This window comes from Terrapene carolina, unplaced genomic scaffold, assembly GCF_002925995.2.
Source record: "Terrapene carolina triunguis isolate 2854851 unplaced genomic scaffold, T_m_triunguis-2.0 Scaffold68, whole genome shotgun sequence".
Classification (NCBI taxonomy): domain Eukaryota; kingdom Metazoa; phylum Chordata; order Testudines; family Emydidae; genus Terrapene; species Terrapene triunguis.
In genome coordinates this window covers 13,403,205-13,429,692 of record NW_020664419.1, presented here as the reverse complement: position 1 = coordinate 13,429,692, position 26,488 = coordinate 13,403,205, and the positions used below count along the sequence as shown (strand labels likewise).

Sequence of the window (26,488 nt, the reverse complement as noted above, 5' to 3'; positions counted from 1 at the left end):
TTATGAGGGGCTCTGCTCACTGTCTGAGAGTCTCTGCCGTCTTCTCACCCACTTGTTTATTGGCAGGGTGTAGTGGCCCCATAGTGCCTGCACTGTCCTCTGCATATGGGCAGCGAAGTGGGGAGAGCCCTGTAACACTTCCTCTGTCCCCTGAACAGAAGTTGGGGTTAGGAGAGCTTACATCTTTTCTCCCCTGCACAGCCTCCTTTAAGCAAATGGTCAGACATACAGTGATGTCTGACTTAGAGCTATTTCAGAAAGTACGGAACAAGAAAGATATGCATCGGTTAAAGCAAGATCTGCATCTTGCAAGTGAGCAAGTGCTTACTCAATGCACTGTGGCTGACAAAAGCCTGGAGATACAAAAAAGAAATGTTCTAGCAAGATGTTGTGGGAAGCATCTTTAACATTTCAGAAAAATCCCCTTATGATGGCTATAATACTTGTTGATTCATCTTTTATCTATCACTAGGAGATACACAATGAGACAATATCACTTGAGGCAAAGCAACGGAGGTGGGGAAATTTCTGAAAGCAACAACCCACTCATTTGGTTAGCAAGCAAGTTCTGACATGCAATTCTGAATTTATAATGCATCTGTATAGTCACCAGTAATGGGCTTGGGCCAGCTTAAGTTCCCATTGCAGACAAGGGGAGTCTTTCCAACACCTTCTATAGAAATTGGATAGAGCCCTGGATTGTAAACAGTTGAAAACACAGGAAGATACTTTATTGTAAAGACTTTAAAAGGAATGTTGGGCTAAATCTTACATTTTTGCTCAGACAAACTTCCACTAACTCCAAGAAGAGTTTGCCTGAATTAGGAGTGAGTAAATACTGATTCCAAAAGCCTGAGTCTCTTCTCTGTTACAGTTTCTTCTCTGCAAACTCCACTAAAGCCAGTAAAGTTAAACTAGCATAAAGTTAGCATAACAGAGTGGATTATCAAGCCTCGGGTAAGGACTCCAGGGTTTGACTCACTGCATTCATATTAGTTACATTTATGATTGTCTACTTCATTCTCAAATGAAAGAAAGTGTAGTAAAAATAAAGCAGACTTGCATTCCTTGTGCATGCAAAACTTCTATTGACTTCAAGGGGAAGGATCTAATCCTTAATCTCTGTATGTATGACTGGACTGAAATTCCATTAGGAAATAAAATAAACATATATTGAAAGGGGTATTGGGAGTGGTTATACCAAGGTGCTTTGACAAACCCAGCATTCAGATTCAAGTGAAAGACACATTGGATCGGTGTGAAAGTAATATGAAACACTTATCGGTATGGGGGCACAGCTCCGGGCCCCTGGAAGGGGCGGGGCCTCAGGCAGAAGGGGTGGGGCTGGGGATCAGCCTCCCCCAGCCAGCCCATCAGCGCTGCCTGGCCTGCGCTGCCCGGGGCTCCGGCAGTGATTTAAAAGGACCTGGTGCTCCGGCTGCTGCTGCGGTAGCAGCGGCCGGGACTCCCTGGTCCTTTTAAATCACTGGTCCTGGGGGAGCTGCCCCTTTTGCCCCCTCCCCTGTCGGCGGCCCAGGGGGGACAAAAGGGGCAATGACATTAAAGCGCTGCCGCAGCAGCACTTTAACATCATCCTATTTTCATCCCTGGATTGGATCAACAAAAACATCAATCCATTAAAACTGTTTTATGGCATCTAAAGCAGAAAGATTAAAGCAAATGCAAATATTTAGGGATGGGAAATGTTAGAAAGAGTGAATAAAATAAGAGTAGCGACCATACCATGGACCACAGCCTTAGAGGGGATTACAGTGGTGGAGTTGAGAGCAGAATTTGGCCTGCTATCTCTTAAACAATTCAAACTCCATGTAGCTTCAGTGAGAGGAAAAAGTGAAAACTTATCATCATTAGAAACTTTTACAACATATGGTGCATTTCCAAGTATTAGCTTTGGTCATTTGCATCAATCCTGTTGAAGGTCAGATGGGAATAGCAGCACCAAAAGTGATAAAGTCTTTATTACATTTGAAGTATTTCCATCCACTATAAATCTACCTTTTATAGATGATATTAAGGTCACAGCACAGTGATTATAGCTTTACAGAGAAATGATCAAAATGACAGGAATGAGTACAAGCTGAAGACATATAAAATGGAAATAAGAAAATGGTCTCCAAGCAATTACTCAAGAAAGGGAATTTGTCAAGCTACAGCAACTGGTGGAGTACTGTTACCATATTTTCAATAAAATAATTGGAGAAAGCATAGAGGAAGTCAACAATGATTACAAGAACAGGTAACTATTGTGCGTCTTCATAGGTCATGTGCAAAGCAGGCTTCCACCCTTCAATATGAAAAAATAATGACTGAGGGTCTTGCATTGTAAACATCAGTATTAATTACATTGAGTTTGTGAAGGCATTCATCAGGTTGCCCCTGTCATTTTAATTCAACCTTTGTTGTAAATGTGGGTTTATTTTAAAGCTGATCAACACAGTACCTAGCCCGTATGACAATCTGACAGTGAAAAGAATTAATCAGCATCATTGCTCTTCCAGGAATGTTACTTCTGTCATAATCTCTTCTGTGGCTACTGGCTGAATACTAAAAAAAAAGTGTTGGATGAAAAACACTTGGAAACTAATTAATCTTAGGAGGTAGAACAGTTAATTTGTATTGCTTGTGCAAGTGCCATTTCTCTGCTCTTCAGCAGCCCTTTACAGAATATCATAGGAGGCAGTGCACGGTTATATTCTTTGCCAAAGTAATAAATGCAATGTCTGAAAAACGAGCAATGTAACTTTGGAGAATCTGTAGCCACTCTGTCTCAACCCCACCCTACTAGAAATCAGTAGTGAGGGAGAATCATCGACACTTGAACTTTGTTTCATGTCCTCAGACTCAGTTGTCAGTTCCTAGTGAATAGAAGGCTGTTTTTGATTTCACATCAGGTTTTGCAATATTATGGCTCCAATATTGTGAGTTCTGATTTACAATGGTATAAATATGATTAGAATCAAGCCCTAGAAACCTGATCCAATGCCAACTAAAGTCAATGGGATACTTTGATGGGCATTGGATTGGACCCAAGGGGTGAAATCCTAGCTCTATTGAAGTCAGTTGGAAGATTGCCATTGACTTCACTGGAGGCAGAATTTCACTGTAGGTGGTATCGCATTTAACACCTTTATCTGTTCTGCAAAGAAGCCAACAATTGAATGGGCAGGGAAAATGAACTATCTCTGCATACCCATTCAGCTCAAAATAGACTCACAGTTGCAGGGCAGTGTTAAAGAAGATGTAATTGCTCTTGACTATGCTGTACCTCTTCTCCTTAATGAGAACATCAGATAACAGTGCTATAACTTGACACCGTCAGTAGACATTAAATTAGAAAACAAAATAATGCACAAAGCAGAAACAGTAGATGTGAAATAATTAGAACTAAGTGGTAATGCCGTCATTTCGGTTCTCTACCAAGCAGAGATGGTGGATGACGGATTCTCATCTCATTTATACTGGGTTCACATTTGTGTAACTCCATGGAATTCAATGGAGTTACTCCTGATTACACCAGAGTAACCAAGAGCAGAATCACACCCTTGGGAATTTAAACAGAAAAAGCGAGAGAGAGAAAAAGTATAAAGGCTTTTGACAGCTATATTATGTGGAGAATTATCAGATAAAAATAACATCAATGCATTTCTAACCAGGAGAGTCCTAAGACAAGTTAAGCTATCAATCATTTGTATCACTCACCATTCAGTAAAGAGATTCAGCATCTGAATCAGTCATTACAATGTAAAATTAGTAAAGTTTCAAACAAAATGCAGATAAATGAACTGGAGGACAATGCAATTGAATTTTAAAACTTGACAAGAATCCAGAATTATTTCATTAGGCCGACATGGGAAGATTTGGTTTCTTCTTGTTATGCAAGAAATTTGAGAAGTTAAGTCTCAGGTAGAATGATTTTTAAAAGTGTAACATCATATAATATACTTTTGTGTATCATCTTGCCTCCAGAAGGAACCTAGAGGACAGTAAAAAGTATGGTGCACATCCTGAGTTCCTTATTAATTTTTGGGTCAGTCCCTATTCATGCAAGCTCCACTTCATACCAATGAGAGTTTGCCTGAATAAGAACAGTGAATATTGAGCAAAATCTAAGGAAGACTTCAGGATTTGCCTCGATGCATATTGTATTACACCTTCTTAATTTTGTTTTTAGTTCTCCTGAGATATGCACATATATTACTTTTTTTCACTACACAGAAATTAGGCAGGAATTTATTTTCAAATGTACCTTGTTCAGCTTATTATAAAGTTTATTACTTTTATTTAAACAAAAATCATTTTGCTTACAGATTACTACAAAAATGGGTGCTGCTCCAATCCTGAAAAGCTATAAAAACTGGCGTTATATCAAACCAAAAACATACACCTCAAGTGGTCCATGTTTTAGATCAATGTATTTGTTTGTTTCATAGACTACAGGAAGAAAGAGAAGTATGACGCACATTTTTCATAAAATGGTTTTGCCTTGGATTATGTGAGCACATTGATAGATACGGGGACAGGTGACATCTAGCCTTCAATCATATGGCACAGCATATTCTGCCAATGCATTACATGTGCCATCCTGTCCAGGCAGGATATGATGAATCAAGGCAGACAGGTGCACTATGAGGCAGAGTGTGAACATTGCAGCCTCATTGAAAGTCATCCTGGGTAGCATGTTCTGGAGACACCAAACGGATTAGCTGTCTGGAACCTGAGCATGCCCACTAGCCAGTACACCCCTTGGTGTGGAAGTCAACGTACCCTCCACTCCCTTTCCCAACTATCATCTTGGGCCATGAACCAGCATGTGAGGAGTTCCTCTGGATTCAGTGGAACTCCTCATATGCTTTAAGTGTGTGCTTCAGTGCATTCTAGATTCAGGGCCTAAAGCACTAGACCAGAATTCTGCCTAGCTGTTATGGAAGATGTACTCCATGTTTCTGGGCTTCTGCTAGCATCTGTACAGATGCCCTGAGCAGAATTTGGCACATAGTACTAAAAATATTTTCAGTATGAATTTCTAGTGTAGACGTGTCTTGAAAGGACTGAATAAAAGGTTTAGAATAAAATATATATAGAAAGAGAGAGAGATGAAGGAAAGGTATGTTTAGAAAACCTAATATAAATGCAGTCTGAGTGTTTTAATGCAAATTATTTTTACAACAACTTTCATGAAAATCTGTGTTTATATCTGGGAGTAGCTGAGATGGTTCTGTGAACACCTGGACTGAAGAAGGAGCTCACTCTTGGTTAAACACAACAGCTGTGCGGAAGTGAGTGAGAACTGGAAAATGAAAGTGGCTATAAACATAAGTGAAACTGACCCATCTAATTTTATTATTCTGATTGCTGAGTATAATGCAATAAGCATGCTAGCTTGTAAATGGCAAAAAGTTAATTGGCTTTTTTTTTCAAATTCTTCCTGTTTCAGCAGTCGCAGATGTTATTAGTAATACAAGTAAGGACCTTGTTTAACATGTGGCTTTTATCTCAACAGCTTGTCATGTTTGTCTCCTTTCCCCCATATTTTAATGGCCAGTGTGAAATGGCTTATACGTGCCCACAAACATTAATAAGATGGAAGAGTTAGCCTCTGCATTTAATTTACCTCAGTTGGCCATATTCATCCTCAGGTATATGCCTGCAACTCTCATTGACTGTAGAAGAACAAAATTTGGCCCACTCCTGGTTAGTTCCCTGGGGTAAAATTCCCCACACCCCAAATAAGTTCTCAAAATAGGATTTCAGTGGCCCTTAAGTGGTGTTGTGGCCTTGTGCAGAATTTCATTCATAGTTCAGCGCTTGTGTAACAGTGAGCTTAGGCTTCCATCCTCCACAAACTTGCAAATATGCTTACCTTTATGCACCTAACTGTTCCCATAAAATCAATGGGGCTGCACATATGCTCAAAGTGAAGTCTTTACAGGATCAGGACATTAGCCCGCGATCTTCATCAAATTAACAAAAAAAAATCTTAACTTTATCTTGCAGAGATGTTGGAAACCAACAATGTAATCACTTTCAATGGACTAGCCAATAGCTCCAATTACCACACTTTCCTTTTGGATGAGGAACGGAGTAGACTATATGTTGGAGCAAAGGATCACATATTTTCTTTCAACCTGGTTAACATCAAGGAATATCAAAAGGTATCTTCAATCCTACTATAATTGTTTTTTAACAAAACCTGTGGTACAAATCTTGTTATGCAGAGGTATAATGTATAACTTGACAATAGATATAAACTACTTTTAAATTGTCATGATAGCTTATGATAGCTAACCTCCCACCCACCCCCCAAAAAAGAAAATTGTTGCAGCTACAAGGGGGGAAAATAATAGGCCAAATTTGGACCTGGTTTAAATTGTTACGCCAGTTCTAAATTTGGACAAATATATATAAACAATGCAAGTGCTTGCCTACATGAACATTTAATGAGCAGCAAGCTGGGATATGAATCTACTCCATGCTAGCTTGCTGTGCTAGTTGTCCATGTAGATCCTGCTGACACACACTAACAGTTAGTGTGCTTTAGAGTATGTCTACACTACCCGCCGGATCGGCGGGCAGCGCTCGACCCCCCCGAGCGCTCTCCCATCAACTCCTGTACTCCACCGCTGCGAGAGGCGCAGGCAGAGTTGACGGGGGAGCGGTAGCAGTTGACTCACCGCAGTGAAGACACCGTGGTGAGTAGGTCTAAGTACGTTGACTTCAGCTACGTTATTCACGTAGATGAAGTTGCATAACTTAGATCGATCCCTCCCCACTAGTGTAGACCAGGCCTTAGTCTACTCATATTTCAAAGCGGGGACACTAACAAACTGTTAGTGTGTGTCAGCAGGTTCCAGGTGGACAGGTAATGCTCAGCATCCTAGTGCAGGGTACATTCACATCCCAGCTTGCCATGAAAAATCTTTTTGTGTAGACAAGCCGCAAGTCAGCAAGATCAGGAATATAGAATGTCTGATTTTTAGCTACTAATTATAGAGAACATACGGTAAACCTCATTTTAATGTTCTGTAATTATTTGTGCCTGTCCTGTGTTAGGAGCCTGGGCAGAATAGTTAAAGCTCTAGTATATTTTTACAGCGGTATTATATAATTATTGTATATAACATATTGAAAGTATCATAAAAGGTTAATCCCTAGATCCTAAGGTGAAGCTTAAAACTATGGGATTTTACATGCTTATATTTAAGCAATCAAGCTTTAAGGTTTTGTAAAGCTATGGTGCTAATATCTACACAGCTCCCTTTTTCTATGTGTCTTTCTTCTGTTCCATGTCCACTATATCCACAGTAGTATAGTCCTTTTTTACATCTCCTAATAAGGAAGAGTTGATTGAAAAGTAGTAACACAGTAGCAGTAGCACCAGTAAATGAATGCACTTTACCTCAAGCCAGCTATTCACCAAACAGTCCATATTTTTATGTTTACTGCTCAATAAAACGAAGATGACTGTCACGACAGCTCTCACAAAAAGGTCACATTACCATTCACTTTTTTTGAGAGTAGGGCCACTTCGGTGTTTGTGAGGGTGAGTGTTGATTTCTTTTCCTTAGCATGGAGTGCTTTAAAGAATTGTGTTTCTGCTACTCATAAACCACAATAGATTGGATCCTAATAAAAGAGTGACAGATTGGTAAAAGCTCTTTGCCCTTGATGGAGGACATTACTTTTGGTAAAAGTTGTAGACTTAAATTAAAAGCTGATGTACAGTTCAACTGTGCTTTTGGGTATGCTTCTGCTTGAGTCTAAAAAGTTGTTTTATCTTTTCATTTATTCTAATGAGCTTTGCCAAAGAATAAGAAGGTAAACACAGAGATGGAGGTTTGATTTGTTATGTTCAAGCATTTAAAATCCCACAACTTTGATGGTGCATTTTAGATTCAACTTTTATGAAAGATATATTGCTTCAGTACCAGTGGATTTTTTCTTGGTATTCCTGACCTTTTGCCCATTTGCCTATTAGCTTCCTAAGATGATAGCAATAAATACCTTGTGTTCTGTATTCTGAAGGAAGACAGGCCATTCATTTGTATTCTCTAAGGAAAAAAGATAAAAGGGAAACTGAGTATTTTCTTTTCTATTCTCCTTAGAGCAGCTATAAAGGAAACTGGCTATTTATTTGTATCCTCTGAGGGATTCATAGTTTAATGCACAAAACATCTGGAATAATTAAAAGAAAGGATGGTGTTTCCACAGTAGAAAACTGCTCTCTGACATTAAGGGAATTGTATCTTCTGTTCTTCAGTCTTCAAACACTTCTAGAACAATGTGTGAAATAATAAACAGACATTATTATATGAAAGAAAGATAATTATTATTGATGGCTCAAAACTGCAGATTCAAAGTGGGATTTGAACATTCCCGAAGATTTAGAGACTTTTTGGATCAGCTTAATATAAAGACCATGGTCACTGAAGAAATTTAGATCCGAATCAAAACTTTTCTAAAGTCTTAGCTGTGTTTGAATCTCAGCCTGTGGTTCAGGTTCATCTCTTATTATTATCAATTATCACATCGTCCCATCATTTTCTGAGCGGGCATCTCCACTGAAATCAGTGAGGATTTCTACGTAAGCACTGGAAGTAAGTTATGGCCTCAGCAAAATAGCACAAATAAGGCCAAATTCACCTTGTCATTACAATGGTGCAAATTCACTGACTTTCACATCAAGTCAACAGAATTGCAGCATTGTCAGAGGAGAATTTGACCTGCCCATATTAGAGATACGAAAAACTGGTTAAGATAATATAGGAACCTTTCTCCAAAACTTGAATTGATCCTGAACGGAACCTTTTGGGGCTCTAAAAAATTTGGTTAATTTTTTTTTCAATTTAGTAAATTTTCATTTTCACTTTTCTCTGAACTTCTTAAGCCAGGAATAGAAGCAGGAAGAATCCTTTGAGAGACCGTGTTCTCATGAAATTTTCAGCCCAATTTTATAGACTTAAGAGGTTCAAATTCTGTTTGGATCATATTATATTAGTTAAAGAAAATTCACAATTTTTGGGTGTTGGTTGAGGTCCACCCTAGACCTCAAAACATCACTAACAATATGTCCTTAATTCTCTTTTGTCACCTGCAATCATCCTATTTTCCTAATACTTTCCCCTTTACTTTATAAATAATGTATTGAATACCAAGGTTATAATCCAGTCTTGTGGCCATTCATATTGCATTATCTGAAGTTACCAACTGAATCGTAACCTGGCATTATGTGAAGATCATGTTTTATTCTATATGTAATTCCTAAAAGATTTTCAACAGACATGAATAATTGACTGAAATGGTCTCTGGGTTTTCTCTGTAGGAAGTGAGATACTTCTTCTACCAGAAGTAATACTACAGCAGGCTTAGAGAGTATTACTGGAAGATTATAGATATTTGCAAAGACACTTATCCAAATCAGTATCAGCATTAGTGTTTGATGGAATGATAGTATCAAACTAACATCACCATTTTTATTCATTTAATTGAAGAGCAGGAAACAAAAGTGAATTACTATATAAACTGAACAGTCAAGAGTCCCATTTATGTTACAATATTCCCAAACCCAATTAAATGGCACATAGTAATAGATATCTATCATATTCAGCGATGTCAAGAAGATGCAAGCTTTGGGCCTGGGTCTCCATTCCATTTTTAAACCAGTGTTGTAAATACATTAAAATCAATATTGATTTACCAGTATAACTGAATAGAAAATCAAGCCCTTTGCTTCCATATTTTTCAAAGTCTGTAGCAGAGATCCACATTATACACCTGTATTTATAATCTTCTTTGCCATGATTCCCATTATATACACTTTATTCTGCTTATGTTTGGGTTTTTTCAGTGAAAGGAATAAAGAGAAAAGCAAAGGAACTGGGTGAAGAGACTATATATAGAACTTGGTATACAATTTGTGATTATTGAAGCATGAAATGGCATAAAGTGATTTTTATTTTATTTCTTTAGATTTTTTGGCCTGTGTCTCATACCCGAAGGGATGAGTGTAAGTGGGCTGGAAAAGATATTCTGGTAAGTACAAATCTTTATAATGGTGTTTTGTTTTTGTGTGTGAAGAATTTGAATATTTCATGAAGTCTAGTGTTAATTTTTAAAGCACTTATTTTTCCTAAGATTACTCTTCTTACTCTAACATGAGATTTGGGTCACATCAGGTTTTTTGGTTGGCTGGGTATTTTGGTCCAAAGAAATGGATGCTGAGTTTAAATGCATAAGAGGATGAAAATCATGCAAATTGAAGCGAAAGTATTTATTTAAAAAGCACCCACTAAAGTGAGAATCATTGATTCTTATTTAATTTTCTTCTGATTTCATTAATTGTGCACTGATTTAGCCCCTGATCATGCAGTAAGCTCCATATAAACCCTTGTGCCCACATGGCACTTCACTGAAGCGGGTCTCTATGCAAGGTTTCCTTGGGTTCTGCCTGTATGGAGTATATTGCAGGATTGAGGCCTAAGTGGTTTTAAGTTTCTGCATCAGTTTTGGTGCCTCAGGAAAGAAACAGTTATATAACAACTGCTTTACTTACCTTCTCACTCTCTCTCACTCACATATCTCTGTCTTTGTACATAAGAGAGTGAGAGAGATTTGGCCACAAGTCCTAACAATTCTCTCAGTGTATATTGATAGTTTAGCCCTGTCTTCCATTATAGGAGCAGAGAGAGAAAGAGGATACATATACACAATAAGTCAAATGGACACATGCACAGTGGGCCAAATGGGAAATCAGTGAAGTTGCAAGGGTATGACTGAGAGTGGAATTTGGCCCCATGTGTATACATTACTGGCCTGAATTTCAGAGATGGTTCACTAAAATATTCATAATGCCAATCTTATGCCTCTGAAGAACTATGTTCCAATACTGTCTTAGGTCAGAAGTGAAAGTGGGTTCACTGGGCTTAACCTAGTCCCTAGAGGACTGTTGTCTACGTCAAAATATCATTTTTGGAACAGCAGAGGTGGTTTAGGTCAGGACTGACATATATAACCAGCGATGTATGTATGGAAAGGGAGCTCATGATTTTCATGTGCCTGGCTATAGTATGAGTGTCTCTAGCCACTTTGTAGTCCCCTGATTTTAAATCACTACAAATATTTTTTACTCAAACCACGTATGTATTCACAAGCACTTCCCTTAGAAATATTCTGTGAGCTAGAGATCAGAAAATCTAACCTGCTAGGTAACCCAGAAAGTGCGGGTTGGTGTGAAGTACCTGAAGAGATTAACTAACAGTGGCAGTCCAGGGTTGTACTAAGTATTGTTATATTACAGTAAGCAACAATACCATGCCTTGAAGAGAAACTCAGAAATCTACAGTACTGAGAACAAAATTGCTTCTTTTACTTTTTTTAAAAAAACATTTTCTTTTAAAAATTCAAAATAATAAAGTGGGGGGAGGGAGAGAGGAAGGGAAAGTTTCAGACATTGCAGAAAGTCAGTTTCCAATATACTCATAGTAAGTGGCCATATTTCGTTGTGCTGCCCCTGGAATAGTCCAGAAACAAGATTATGACTCCGGGAGTCACCATCTCACTTCCAGTCACCTCTGTGTGTATGTGTGTGCATTACACAACAAGTCTATATCCTGCATAGTGTATACTCGCTGACATGTCAAGGTAGCTACTCCACTAGGCATGAATGTGGAGTAGATCCATGGCTCAGTCCCATCCTGCTATTTTCTATCTACCTGCATTGGGTATCCCCATGCACTGGAAGCTTCAGTACAGTGTGCTGGCACAAGGGCATAAGAAGGCATAACATGGGGTACGGTGCGCAGGACATACAACAATCTAACCCAAAGTGAGGGTAACAGTGTTACAAGTTATACGGGTCTGGTCAGAAAATTTTGAAAGATGAAAAATGTTGGTAAACAACAGAAAACATATTGCAAGTTTTATTTTCTATTTTCCACCAGCCCTACAAATGTACGAGAGAAGCCGCAAAGAGTTCATTCTATATATTTAAATATAAATAAAGAATGGCTAGTAATATTTTATGTGGGTCCAGGTCAGCACTGGGGTTTTGGTAGGTGAGTTAGAAATCTGAAGCAGGATTAACTCTCAGTGTGTCTAGTTCTCTATTGGTAAACACCCAAAAGTACCTGAGTCACAGGTTTCTCTCCAGTCCTGCTCTTGCCATTTAATAATGCATTAGAAACAAAGTACTAAATGGTGTAACATAATATAACAATTCTAGATGTAATAACATTAAAGATTGCACATCATTAAAGAAACTTAGCATTCTTCCCTCCTATATTCCTTATAGTTGTTGTCAATACCTAGGAAATGTGAAATATAATGACCATAAAAATAACTCAACGTGCTCTCATTAAACAGAGAGAGGATGCTTAAAGTGGAGTATAAAGCACATTTGATTTAATGTTGCTATCAACGTGGACCATTGCTAAGATATTAGATATTTCTCCTTTGTGATTGCTCACACTTTCCTAAATGAAGTTCTGTATCTTTTATGACAGTTTTCATTTTTAACATTTGTAATTATTGATCTCAAGGGGGGCAGCCAATACTGAAAATTCAAGTCCCCACTAATAAGCCAGGTGCAGTACAGCAGCTGCAATGAAAGTTTTTCCCTAATATTGCCCCAGTGGTAACCTCAAACATGACCTGAGAGATTTCCCCTCATAATTAAAAGAAATAATTTACTGTAGCTTTTATTCTGTCTGAGTCCAAAGGATTCCTTAAATCCACACTGCCAGTCATGCCAATCTAGGCATAGCAAATTGGTGAAATTTCAGTTTGCATGGGATAATGCTGAGGGCAGCATATTATGATATTGTAAATCTAATGATAACCCTTTATTACTTATGTAGCAGTTTTCATTTGTGTGTTTAAAGCACTTTATAAATGTTAATTAGTGAAGCTTTGCAATACCCCTGTTGTATGTTGTCCATTTTATAGGTAGGTAAACTTTTTAAAATATGCTTGACTCCCTTTTACATATAGGTAAACTGAGACACCAGGAGATTAAAAGTCCTCCCCCAAGATCACACAGTGGTTACAGCAGAAGCCACTTTTTTCATAAACAAACTTATCTACTAGACTTTCTCATCAGGTATAGAGAAGTTGCCATTAAACTCTTTATTAGCCGTTAGAGTTGCTGTGATATTTCTCTATCCTTAGTATAGGGAATACTACAAATAGCAAAGTAATGTTATTAGTGAAAAAGGCAAAATTGTAAATATTTAATAGCAACCAAGGTATTTACTTTTATGACCAAGCTAAACAAGCAAATGTGATAGCCCAATAAAAGGAGACAAAGAGTTTCTTATTGCTCTGAACCTCAGCCATGGATAGATATCTCCCTGGTTCTACTGTGGTTACATCCTGAAACCTTCCCCTGTAGATTTCTGATCAGGAGTTTGGAACAATCAAAGAATTAATTGTTCCTGTAGAATACATCCCAGGTTTTACACTGAACCACACAGTGCAGACATGATCAATAAAGCTCCTACTGTTATAACTCACTACTGAGTTTCAGTATTTTGATTTAAAGAGCTCACAGTCAGTCACCTGGGACACAATGGTAACACATGACAATTTCTGCATTACATATGGATTAAATAATAGGGAAACAAGAAAAAATGTGGCTATAATTCCATCCTGGGGTTCCAGTGATGTCATAAACCATCAGAGTGTAGTTTGAGTGATTTATGTAGTCACTGGAACCCTAAGATGGAACTGTAACTGGGGATAGGAAAACCAGTGCATAAACTGGAGCTGAGCAGAAACTCCACCTAGAATTCAAACCGTTATTTTGTTACAGTATGAAAAGGTTTGATTAACTTCCCCCTTCCCCTCTATTTGGTGCATCTCTGCACTTCCTAATTTTATGATGCACAGGAAACAGAAGTGCCAAGACACCAAAGGAGTAGTTCTTGTGGTATTTAATTATGGGATTTAACTATGGGATATGGTAAGTTCTCCATGATTTGAAGTCTTTAAGGATGAGTTTTAATAAAGCACCGACGGGTGCTGACTTCTAGTGGGAATTGGATGCCTAACTCCTTATGAAAATCCCTCTCTAAATCTAAATCAAGTTGGTAGGCTAAATGCAGCAATTACTTGTTTTATGCCCGTGTTATGCAAGATGTCAGACTAGATCAGGGGTTCCCAATGTGGTACCCGTGGGCACCTTGGCGCCCCCCGGGGCGTGTAAGTGCGCCGGCGTACTGGCCACTGGATGAGCATCCGCTGAAATGCCGCCAAGAAGCAGCGTCATCCAGAGGCGTCACCGCCAAAATGCCGCCGATTTGCCGTCGGCGGCATTGCGCCGGCGATGCCTCTGGATGACGCTGCTTCTCGGCGGCATTTCGGCGGCGACGACTATTGATGTTGCCACTTGTCGGCGACATTTCGGTGGATGCTCGTCCGCCGCCATGGTCCTCCATGGCTCATCGTCTGGCGCCTGCCAGACGAAAAAGGTTGGGGACCACTGGACTAGATGATCGTAATGCTCCCTTTTGGCCTTAACATCTATGAATTTTTGACTTTCCAATCTACCCAAAACATGCTTGGAAATATTTTAAAAAGTCTGCCTGGAGTCTTTGTTCTCACAAGGTGTCTAGACCGCATAGAATCAAGTAAATTTGTGAAAGCTTTGGAACACCATTGGAATGTAACCCACACACCTCCTGGATGTGGTGTTCTGTCCCATCTAGTGGCACCAAGACCACTTAAAGAGGGAGAGAAAATGTGCCTGCTCTACAGCCTTAGCTAACAGCCAGTTGGCTTTTAATTTGTGGTAGAGACTCATGCACTAAGCTCCAGAGGTCCCTGGTTCGATCCCACCCGCCAACAACTGGGGTCTGTCAGTGTTACAAGAACATTCCAAATCTTCTCTTAGCAATCTTAGGAGAAATTTATTGTTAGTGAATTGTGACAAATTGTCAGCACCAGGATGATGGTCTTGTATTTATCCATCAATCTGGTGCAATTCATCATCGTCAGCCATAATGCAAGCACATTGTCCCAACTATGTGCCTCAAACCTGTTCTCGTTAAAAGATTACTCTTTAAAAGTAGTTCAGTCTTCATGTCATTCATTCCTTGGCTTCTAAACTACCCCAGCCAAACTGGGTGCCAATTAATGCTCACGGTGTCATAGTTTTTGTGATGTAGACATTTGTCTGCTTGTAACTGTCCTTTGGCCACCGACCGCCTGTGAGCCCTAGGAGGTTTGTCTGATCATCAATGGCCACAGGAATTCAAAGTGTGTTTATTTACTTGAATAGTTAAAATATATATCTGCCTATTTTACTCCAGTGCTGCTGCTAATTTGGAGTCAAATCAAAATTTAAAAAAAGGTCTCTGCCGCTGAGCAGCAGCAGCAGAGGCTCATGTTAAGTACTTTGTGGATACGTTCCATTTATGCATCTTTGCATTTCAAGAAGTGTTGCTCAGCTCATTCTTTGAAGATTGCATGGGTGTCAATTAGATCACAGTCCTTTGAGTTTAAATAGGACACATCCAAGCCAAATACGCCACCTAAGACTTTATCTCCATGAGAGGGGAAAGTTCAGTTTCCAAACGCCTCCCTGAATCATGTGACAGTGCTCAATTCTAAAGACCACTACCACCATGCATTTGGAATGATTGTCAGCTGGTTCAAATCTGTGATTTCTCAAGGGTGCAATTTACCAAGTTGCCTCTCCTCCCCAAAATCATTTTTGATGACATTTTGGAAAATGAAGCTAGCAAAAAAAAAAAATATTGTTGATTCCCTTCAACTTCTTTTTATTACCCCTCTAGCCTTAGGGAAAACATAAAGGCAGAACATAAAAGTACCCGTAATACATTTCATGTGCTATTGTAAATGAAGAACTGAGGAGGGAGACTGAAAATTAATTATAGAATACCAATTGAAAATAGATAGCCTGCTCATAAATTAACCAGAAAAGATCAGGCCAGATAATATCTGGCCCTTTCCCACTTTATGTCCCCCCCACAGGGGTCAGCTCCAGTTATGTGGGGATGCAAGCAAGCACTGTGCTAATGTAATCTCACCAATGTGTGAAACCGCATTGTATAGGCTCCACAAAGCACATGGGGAAGGGTGGAGATGAAGGCTGTATAATTCCTCACCACTGGCCAGCGGAGGTGAGCTGGCATGCTGAGGAGGAGAGTCGAACACTGGAGCCTTTCAGAGGACTGCAGAGCTATCTCTGTAACATATGTTTCCTCCCCAGGGGAATTCTGGCTGAGTTAGGCAAAGTTCCTCCATGGACCCCCTACAATGCAGCCAGTGGCTTTAAGATACAGTATGTGCTGTAATCAGTCAGTTCAGATGCCAACACTGGCGTTTGCTTTCATTTAGGAATTGGCATATGATGCCGTTTGTAAACTGGCCAAGGCAAATCAATTACTGCAAGGTAGTGCCTTGAGCACTTGAGTAGAGGAAGAATTAAGTTAGTGATGGCAATTCAAGTACTGTATCCTATCTAGTACTACACAGTTTGATGGGTAATTTCACAATATAGGAACATAATTAAATATCCTTGAAATGATGGCAAACAATAGTTAAGTGCCATACATTAAGGAAAATAATATGATAAATATATTTTTTTTACTCATTCTTTTATTGTGAGATTCTCTTAAACCTCAATTAATCTGGATCAAGGATAAGAGCTAAATTTTCCTATCTATGGATTATTTTTCTATTATAGGAGGGACTAGAGAGATTTGCTTCTGAGGGAAAGCTTACATTCATCAAATCCAATGCCGGATTTTCTCAGCAATGAACCCCTGCATTGAATTACGAGCCTTGCACAAACTGCACTTTTGTTTTTAGAAATGTAGAAATTATTTTGAATTATTAGTGGGAGGAAAAAAGGGGAAACAAAACTGTTTCACAAAATGATGGTTTTCAGATTTCTACTGATGGAGTTTTCCTCTGAGTCCGAGTTTGGCTTTGACAAAGATTGAGGGTTCCTTTAATATGCTACTGTGCCACCAGCGATTGCTGTTTTGGGACTCCTCTAGACAGATTCCTTGTTATGATTTATTTTGTCTCCAGAGGTGGACAGGGTAAGTGTACCCCTTATATCTTTCAAACAACATGCTCACTTGAATAACTAGTAAAAATGATGGGCATGTTTCACTCCCTGAATCTCTCAGGAGTTCTGTCTTCAGACTCAAGTCTTGTAGCAGTTCATTTCTGAAGGACTCACCTATCCATTTCTAGTTTTGCCTCAGATTCTTTCTGTTTGGGCAGATACATTATTGTTTTAATGGAAGGAAGGGTTGGTTTCACTTCACAGTCTCAAGCAAGCTTGTTTCCAAAAGCACATTTCTCTCTTTCTCCATACACTTGCAGCATAGCTCAGAATTCCCCACTTGCATTAGTCCACACCTGATCATCTTTCTATGAAACTGCTGGCACCGCATACCAAACAGCTAGCCTTCTAAATGCCTCTCAACTGTTTGCAGACCTAATGTCCATTTTCCTTTGAAATGTGTGTAAAAATAACCACACTATTGGTCAAAGAGAAAGTTCTTAAAATACCCTCCAAAATTGTGTAGAATTATTTTTAAGTTAAAACTATAGTTTTCTTTTCTTTGTTCCACAACTGTTAAAAAACCAGTTCAAGATAATTAAAGAAGAAAGAGAAAGAGAGAGCTTTGCAGATTAGAGGAAAATTTATATTCCAAATATGATGGGGCCACAATATTAAGGCCAATAAGTAAAGAGATACTTATTTATGGGGAGAAACAATCTGATCTTTGTTGGAACAGATCACCTATTACTTCCTTTCTAATTTAGACAATCCCTTCCTGATTAACTGCTTCTAAAGCTGTAGGTCCCTATAAGGGTGTTGTGAATCTTGCAGGAAACATAATTTGACAACTCCTGATTCAGTACGTGCCAAATTTTAATTGAATGGGAATTTTAGGCTTCCACCAGTTAAGGATTTTCTGCCTAGTTTCTCTCATGGAACTCAGAATAGCTTTATGTCCACACCCAAAAAACAGGACTCCCATGTTATGGAGCATGTAACTTCATAGTCAAGCTTATAGGATATGTTTATTTACGTGTGTACATATTGCTAAGCAACTGCATCCTATAGATCTAGCATTCTGTTGCTTGCTTTCAGCACTTCAAGCATTAATTTGTCACTTTCATCTCAGAAGTTTAGGTATATTTATCTTAGATGACTGTGTCTGGAAATCATTTCAGGATGTGCATAAAGCAGAATAGAAAAGAGTGACTGTTACCACTTCTACGTGCTTTATGTGCATGTAAGGGACTGATGGCATATGTCTGAAACACCCCACCCTGCTAACAGGGGTTAATCCTGCTAGGGAATGTGGAGTGAGATCTGCTGATTCAATGAGGCGTGTGGTTTATACCTACATCCAGATATAAGGGAGATGGGAGAGACTTTCTAGAAGTTCTAGAGCAGCGGTTCTCAAACTGTGGGTCGGGACCCCATTTTAATGGGGTCGCCAGGGCTGGCTTAGACTTGCCGGGGCCAGAGCCGAAGCCTGAGTCCCTCTGCTTGGAGCCGAAGCCTGAGTGCTTCAGCCCTGGGCAGGGAGGCTCCGGTTACAGGCACCCTGCCTGGGGCTGAAGCCCTTGGGCTTTGGCTTTGGCCTCCTTGCCCAGGGCGGTGGGGCTTGGGCTTTGGCCCCCCACCTGGGCACCGGGGCTCAGGCAGGGTCAGGCTTCAGTTCTCTCTTCTGTGGTCGTGTAGTAATGTTTGCTTTCAGAAGTGGGTGGCAGTGCAATGAAGTTTGAAAACCCCTGTTCTAGAGTGTGGGCTGAGCAACCCCGAGGAAGGAACTCAGACAGCAGACAGGCTTCAAGGGGAGCTTTGAGCTGAACTTTACGGCATTGTTAATTTCTTGGTTAATAAAACCAAATCTCAAGATAAGGGAGAGTTTTCCATTCAATAAAGTACATGGAGTTTGTTTTAGAGCCAGTTGGAGAAAGAACTTTCTCATATCCCACTGTCAAGGCTGCTGTTTCTTATTCGAGTTATTCTTGGAATATTATTTGCTTCCTTGATTAAACTGATTCTTAATATGTTGTAAAAATATTATTAATAACCTAGAGCAGTGGTTCCCAAACTTGTTCCGCCGCTTGTGCAGGGAAAGCCCCTGGTGGGCCGGGCCGGTTTGTGTACTAAACTGTTCTAAAGGACTTTACTTTTCCATATCTTGGGCTAGTGTCAGGTCAGAGTTCAGTGGTCGTGATGACAAAAGTGATCAGGCTGAGTAGTCCCAGAGCACAGGAACTTTGCCCAGAGGAGAAGGAAGGTAGGTAGGGTCTTTTATGCCTCTCCTACTGACACAAGGCTGAGACCAAATGAAGCCTCAGTAGGAGTATGGTGCACAAGTGTGCTTCCAATAAAACTGTTTGCTAAAAACGACATATCCCTTTGAGGCTTGAAAGCGTTAAGATATATTTGTTTTTCCCAGTGTTTGATTTTTCTAATCTGCTTTGTAAATTGGCTTCCTTTTCTTTTATCAATTGTGAATAATGGATAAAGAAAATTCAGAGGACACATCCTAGGACATGTCTTTATTGTGTATTTTCAAAATTCTCACGCACTCTGTCATGTCAAGAAATCAGGTAGATAAGACTCTAATCATTAAACACTTAATCAGGAAGATAACTGGGACTAAAGTGGGATGTGTCCGGCTCCAAAAAAAGTCTTATCAATGTCTACGCCCCATCAGCAGCTTCATTCTGAAAATTCTCAGGTCCCCTCTCAACAGCAGAGAGGAATCCAATTTTGTGATTATCACTGCTGCTTCTGCACTTCCTGTTCTGCCCATCCTGCATATGAGTAATGCTGTTCCTGACATAGTCTGAAGGTTTCAAGTCATTCTTATCAGAAGACTATGTAATGATTATTGATTATATTTCAGATTCCAGCTGTTTTTTCAGAGCTTAGAGACCAGGAACAGCATTCAAAAGTATAGTTATCGCTAAGACTATTAAATAAAGTGAAGGACATAGATTTATGATATGGACCAGTTATATCATTTATTTATGCACACATATAAATACAGTAGTAAGCACACTCCTCTTGTGGTGAAATCCCTTCCTCTGCATAGAGCCTGATTAATACGGGTGGATTCTACAAGGGTGGTGAAAATCCATTCCTCCTACACAGAGCCAATGGGAGTGGCTACAGTTGCTATTCTAGGTTTATCTCTCCATAGTAGTTGCAGGGGGTGCTGGCCTTTTCCCATTATGGAATTCTGCACCAGCCTATGCAGGGCCTTCGTGAAGATCCTATTGCAGTGTACAGATGCCCCTGTATAGTTGTTCCACCTATATTCTCTTTGCACGGCCCTTTAGTGGGTCTTAAATGGAGTGGAGGGTCTTGTACTGAGTGAATTTTGCCCTTAGTACCCAGGCAATATTTAGAATAATAACTGAACGACAAAGTTACAGTAAAACAGAACTTTACAGTGTAGCTGAGGTTGTCATCTTTGTTACTTACCTAGTACAATGGACACTGCTCTTAGACTGGGGTTAGTAGGCACTGCCATAATGCAAATGCAAAACACAAGGACAATAGTTCTTAAACAATTTTATTACACGTGAACAGGAATGAGAACGAAGATCCTACAAACAATTGCATGCCTGTAGGTAGTGCCATTATAGCACGTAGAGTGCATTTCACCATCATGGAGTGCTCAATGGGACTACTCACATACGTAGAGTTACTTAAGTTCCAAAATATTTGCAGGGTCAGAGGCTAAGTTTCATCTTCAGTTTTTCCTGTGTAACGTCAGCATAGCTTAAACTAAGGGTTGAATTGGTTGTGAGTGTGTCACCATTAGGAAATAATATTTATTTCAATAGAGAGACAAGGGGGTGAGGTAATATCTTTTATTGGACCAACTTCCATTGGTCAGAGAGAGAAGCTGTTGAGCTACAAGCTTGTCTTTCCCACCAACAGAACTTGGTCAAAACAAGATATTACCTCACCCACCTAGGCTACGTCCTCACTACGGGGGAGGGGGGGGTTGTCGATTTAAGATACGCAAATTCAGCTACGCTCGTAGCTGAATTCGACGTATCCGAGCTGACTTACCCCACTGTGAGGACAGCAGCAAATCAACCTCCGCAGCTCCCCCGTCGACGGCGCTTACTCCTACCTGCGCTGGTGGAGTACAAGTGTCGATTCAGGGAGACGCGATAAATCGATCCCCGAGAGATCGATTTCTACCCGCCGATTCAGGCGGGTAGTGAAGACGTAGCCTAAGTGTCTCTAACATCCTGGGGTCGGCACAGCTACACACCACTGCATACTTTTATTTCATGACATTTAAGCAACCTTTTTCTTCAATTAATACTATTGCATTCTGAAAGGGATACCCACCCTGTTAAGATTGAACTGATCACAGCTGGCAATAATGCTCTGGTATAAGAAAGAACAAAATAAACTCCAAGATTACTAGAGAACGTCTTTCAACAGTGGAATAAATTGAATGACAGCAATAATATTAGGGATTATTTATTCTTTATGGATATCCCTGACCCTGCTATTCCAGAATTCAACTAATTAGGTAGAAGGGGGGGAAAGTAAACATAGTCACTAACTGTGAAGATGAAACCTACAGGTTTTTATATAGAAAATGTCCACCCAATTTGATTTGAAACACATGATGAATTTGTTTTGTTTTTTCAGCTGTGAGATGATACCTTTAAAGCCTCTTGCACATCCAATTTGGACAAAACTCCTGATATTGTAATTGTGGAGAGCTGGAATAGAGTAAGGTTCTTTCAGTGCTCATCTGGAGTAAATAGATATAAATCTGTTGGAGTTAATGGAGATGCATATTTACATCAGATGAAGATCTGGCCCTACAAGATTGCCTAACTGCATATTTCTAATATTCTCACTCACTGTAATATCTGGGAACCAATTATGAATCTTTTTACACTTTAATAAAAAGAAATGGCTGTTGTTTAGAATAAGAAGAAAAAGTCTAGAAATTGGTTAGAACCATAAGGATTTACACTTTAGGTTTTCAGTTAAAATGCCATTAAAAAGCATTACTCTGTTAATTCAGATCTAAGCATGCAAGTTCCAAGCTTCCGAAGGAGAGATAATTACTAGAAACTAGTGGAAAAACACCTAAATTCTGTTTTAATTTTCATACACAGAGCAGATGTTTTGACAGATGGATGGACTTTATTTTTGTAACTGTCCGGGAAAAGTCTGCATAACACAGCCTAATCAGTGTTACATATCTGTAGTGTTTGTTTTTTAATCATTCTGCATTTGGCTCCTATGCTTTTGCTTGCAGACATTTTCTTTGTAATTTATTTTTTCAGGCTAATCTCTCTCTGCATAGTCCCTTCTATCAATTTGATACACAAATATTGGAAACCTCTTAAAATAAATGTAAATGTTTTGTTAGTGAGACAGACATATTGATCCTCAGGTGGAGGCGGCTCTGCTGGAACAGTTAATTAACACTTTATCTCCTCTTCAGGGTAGTTCACTTGCTCTTTTTAAAGTACACATGCATATTTGCATGGAGGAGGAGTGACAAAGTAGGGACTGTAACAAGGTGTATTGAGCCTACCAGGCTGTGGATCTGGCCCTTAACACATTTGACAATTTAATGCCTTCTCACTTTATAATGAAGATCTGCAGATGAGCTACAGTATTTGTCTGCACGGAGGGTGTCACTGGCCCTTACCTTACTTTGGGACAGATCCTCAGCTGATGTAAATTGTCATAGCTACTTTGACTTCAATGATCTACAGCAATATACACCAGCTGAGGGTCTTGGAGCCAGTGTGTGTGTAGCAGCTTAATTTCCACTGACGTTAGTAGAAGCAGGATCGGGCCCATGATGAAAAATATGGGGCATGAGCACAAGAGTGGGAACCAAGAACTCCAGAGATCTAATACACTGAATCACTCTGTGGCATATACAGTCACTTATGCTTTGTGCCTCGTGTCTATATAAACTCTCATGCCTCAGGGGATAAACCATCCTCCAATGTGATGGGGACTAAGAAGAAACTTCCCCATTGGGCCTATTATTTTTTGGTGCAGTTTTTTCCTGGACCCTTCCTGTCAAGTATCTGATAGTGACCATTTTCAGGGACAGGAGACTGGTCTAGAAGTCTGATTCAATGTGGCAATTCCAGTGTTCCCCACATTTAATATAAGATAATGATGCTTTCTTGCCTCACAGGGGTTTTGTGATGCTAATATAAATTAATGTTAGTAACGCACTAGTAGGCTGAAACATGCTACGTAGTAGTAGTAGATTAAAAATAATTTGAATGAATCTACCTTGCTCTCACACACATGCAAAAGTTTGTGATACCCAGTTCCAAAGCACCAAAATGTTAAATGGCCTTTTCCCATTATTCCTCTTGAAAATGAACAATATTGAAAGTGCCCCAATACAAAAATGTCCATAATTAAAAAAATAATAATATAGTCAAAATAATATAAGTCAAAACCCATGACAAATGAACAATGAGGCTAAAAGTAATGCACATGCAGCATTTACAATTCCCTGACAATTTGCTCATTAAAGTTTCTGGCTCTTGGTTACTTCCTGTTGATTTTGTTCCTGCCACTCCTGTAGATATATTCTCCCATCTTCTATATTTAACTGACATACTATATTTCTTGTATTGTCTTTGTTTCGCTTCCAGTGTCTTACACTTTGAGCTCATGTACTTAAATACTCCACTGTGCTGGCATTGTCCTTCACATTACCAATATCCTGCTGGCCTGAGGGCATGACAACAATATGTCCTGCTGCCAAGTGGGACAAGCCCAGTTTGAGACAGACTAAGTCATTCCAGGCTTGGTGCCAGGAGGGCGGAATGGATGCTTTGTAGTGAAATTGACACACAGTCACCAACTTCAAGAAGAAGGGTTATGTGCCAGGTTTCACAGAGGTATGTGAATGCCAGCATACCAGCCTCATTAGGAAGGGATAGAAAAGTAGAACTCTAATAAAACTGGTGGAGCCTTTGCGTCCTGAAAACAGACTGAAAATCATATACTTTGGCCCAGAGCCTCAAAGGAAAGTACCTTTAAGGCTCTGGGCCTTTGTACTTGGATGGAAACTTTCCTCTAAGACTCTGCATTTGTCTTATAAACATTAATTAATTAAGCTTTACGATATCTGTGAGATAAGTAATTATTGTCATCCCTGTTTGATAAACACAGAGAGGTTAAGTGGGTTGCAGAACCAGTGGCAGAACCCAGCAGTCTGAACTAACAGTCTGAGAGCTTGTCTACACTACCACTTAAGTTGATGTAAGTTACGTCGCTCAGAGGTGTGAAAAAGCCACCCCCCTGAATGACATAAGTTACATCGACTTAAAGCGATGTCCACACTGGCACTAGGTGGTCGGGAGATGCTTTTCTGCCGACATAGCTTCCGCCTCTCATTGAAGTGGAATAATTATGCTAATGGGAGAGCACTCTCCCGTAGGCATAGCACGTCTGCTCCAGACGCGCTATAGCAACGCGGCTTCATAGTAGTGTAGATTAGTCCTCAACCCAGTACCCTGAACACTGACCTAACCAATATACACCACACCTTCCCTTATTGTAGTAGATTCCTTGGTGTCAACATGTGTTGCCATGTTGAGCTTGCAGGAATTCATATGAAGCTATGCAAACTGTTACATTACAGATTCTTGTTTCCCCTAAGCCCACAAGGGTAGGAAAAGTCAAGAGGTCACTCTGAAAAAAACAGACTGTCATTTTGCTCAGAAGGTTCACTCCATAATGCACAGGTAATATTAGTGACTCACAACACTGCTACACATTGCACTGCAGCAGTGCAGAGCCTGATTCCACTCCCATTGGAATTATTATTATTATTATTTCTTAATTGTTATAATCATCGTTGTCATCACAGTAGCACCTAGGAGTTCCAATCATGGACCAGGACCCCATTTGTGCTAAGCACTGTACAAACGTGGAACAAAAAGAACCCTGAAGAGTGTACAGTTTAAGAAATGAAGGAGCATCTTGCTATTGTCTTAAGTGCAAGCAGGATTGACCTGGTGACAGAGCAGGAAACTTCACTATGAACTTATTCACTAGATGAGGGCTTAAATCAGAATCGTAACTTTATTTTTATGTCATTTATTGTGGTCTAATACCCTCTTTTATTTATTTTTTTACAGTCGTATAAAATGTATAAAGAAACCTAATCTGTTAGGGAGGTGTATGAGAATTTACTCTTACAGATTTTAATGGATACTTTATGCAGCTGTAAAACACAGAGAAGCTATATTAGCCATTTTAGCTAGACTAGAAACTTTAAATGTTATATAAATACATTTATTATAGTCAAAGGTTTATAGCTGTAAGTATCTCCCTCCTAGTGTTTAATTAGCTCTTGTATTTCTCAGACATCTATGGTTAAAATCTGTTCCACCGGGGTTCAAGAAAGAATTAAAAGTTGGAGAGAGGAAGCTATATTCTGCTTTCAGTTATGGTTGTGTAAATCTGAAGTACCTCTATTGACATTAATGAAGTTACACTGCTATAAATCCAGATTAATTGAGGGCCGACTATGGCATATAATGACATGGAAAGAGTTCAATTCTGCTCTCATTTCCACTGGTTTAATTTGGAGTAACGGCGCTGAAGTCAATGGAATTATTCCTGATTTTCACCCATGGAAATGAGAGCAGAATCTGACTCCAGACTTATTGGGCTTTGGATCTATCGGTCAATGCATTTAGCAATTTCATACCTTCTCACTCTATACTGGAGATAAGCAGATAAGCAGTATTTGCCTGTTCTTGTTTAGCGTGTGAGTTCATATGGGCCAGATACTCAGCTGGTATAAATCAATGTAGCTACATTGATTTCAATATAGTTGCACTGATTTACACCAGCCGGGGATCAGCCCATATACCGTGAAAATTGCTAAACTGAATGTTTGTCTGCCCTTAGCTCCTAACGTATTGTGTACTGTGTTTACCTGACTTTTCTTAAAAAACTTGAAAACTTGTTTTAAATCATTACAAGCCCAGTCCTCTCTGATGCTGAGTGATGTTACAGTGGAGTTGAATTTGCCCTAGGCTGTTTGCAAGTGAGCAAAATCAGCATCCTTCTGATTTTGCAAATCTCATCAGTCAGTTATAGATTTTACACAGCCAAATCAAGCATACTTCATAGCTTGATCCGTTTAGCCAAACCCCCGAATATGAAAGAGCTTAAATAGATAGTTTCAGCTTTTGCTCATCTCTAGTATTGCATGTGTTGGCTTTATGCTGTGTTAATACTCAGGCACTTTCAAGAGAGATTTTCCCTTCTTTCTTTTATGCAACATTAAAAATAAAAATTGAGAGAATTGAGGAATAATATACTCCCTCTAATGAAACTACAATCATTTATTCTATTTAATCATTTAACCCCTATCACTGTGGCATTGAACGGGAGGCTATGTGTCTATGTAAAACAATA

The 26,488-nt window shown here is 39.4% G+C and overlaps 1 protein-coding gene across 3 annotated transcripts in view; it reads left to right on the top strand.

Annotated features, from left to right (window-relative positions):
- Positions 1–26,488, top strand: part of SEMA3A (semaphorin 3A) — a 284,250-nt gene that overhangs the window by 140,981 nt on the left and 116,781 nt on the right. For all 3 annotated transcript variants that reach the window (XM_024194461.3, XM_024194460.3, XM_024194459.3), the window contains 2 exons: positions 6,016–6,173; positions 9,988–10,050. In XM_024194461.3, coding sequence (XP_024050229.2) covers positions 6,016–6,173; positions 9,988–10,050 — 221 coding nt within the window. The remainder of the gene's footprint in view (positions 1–6,015; positions 6,174–9,987; positions 10,051–26,488) is intronic.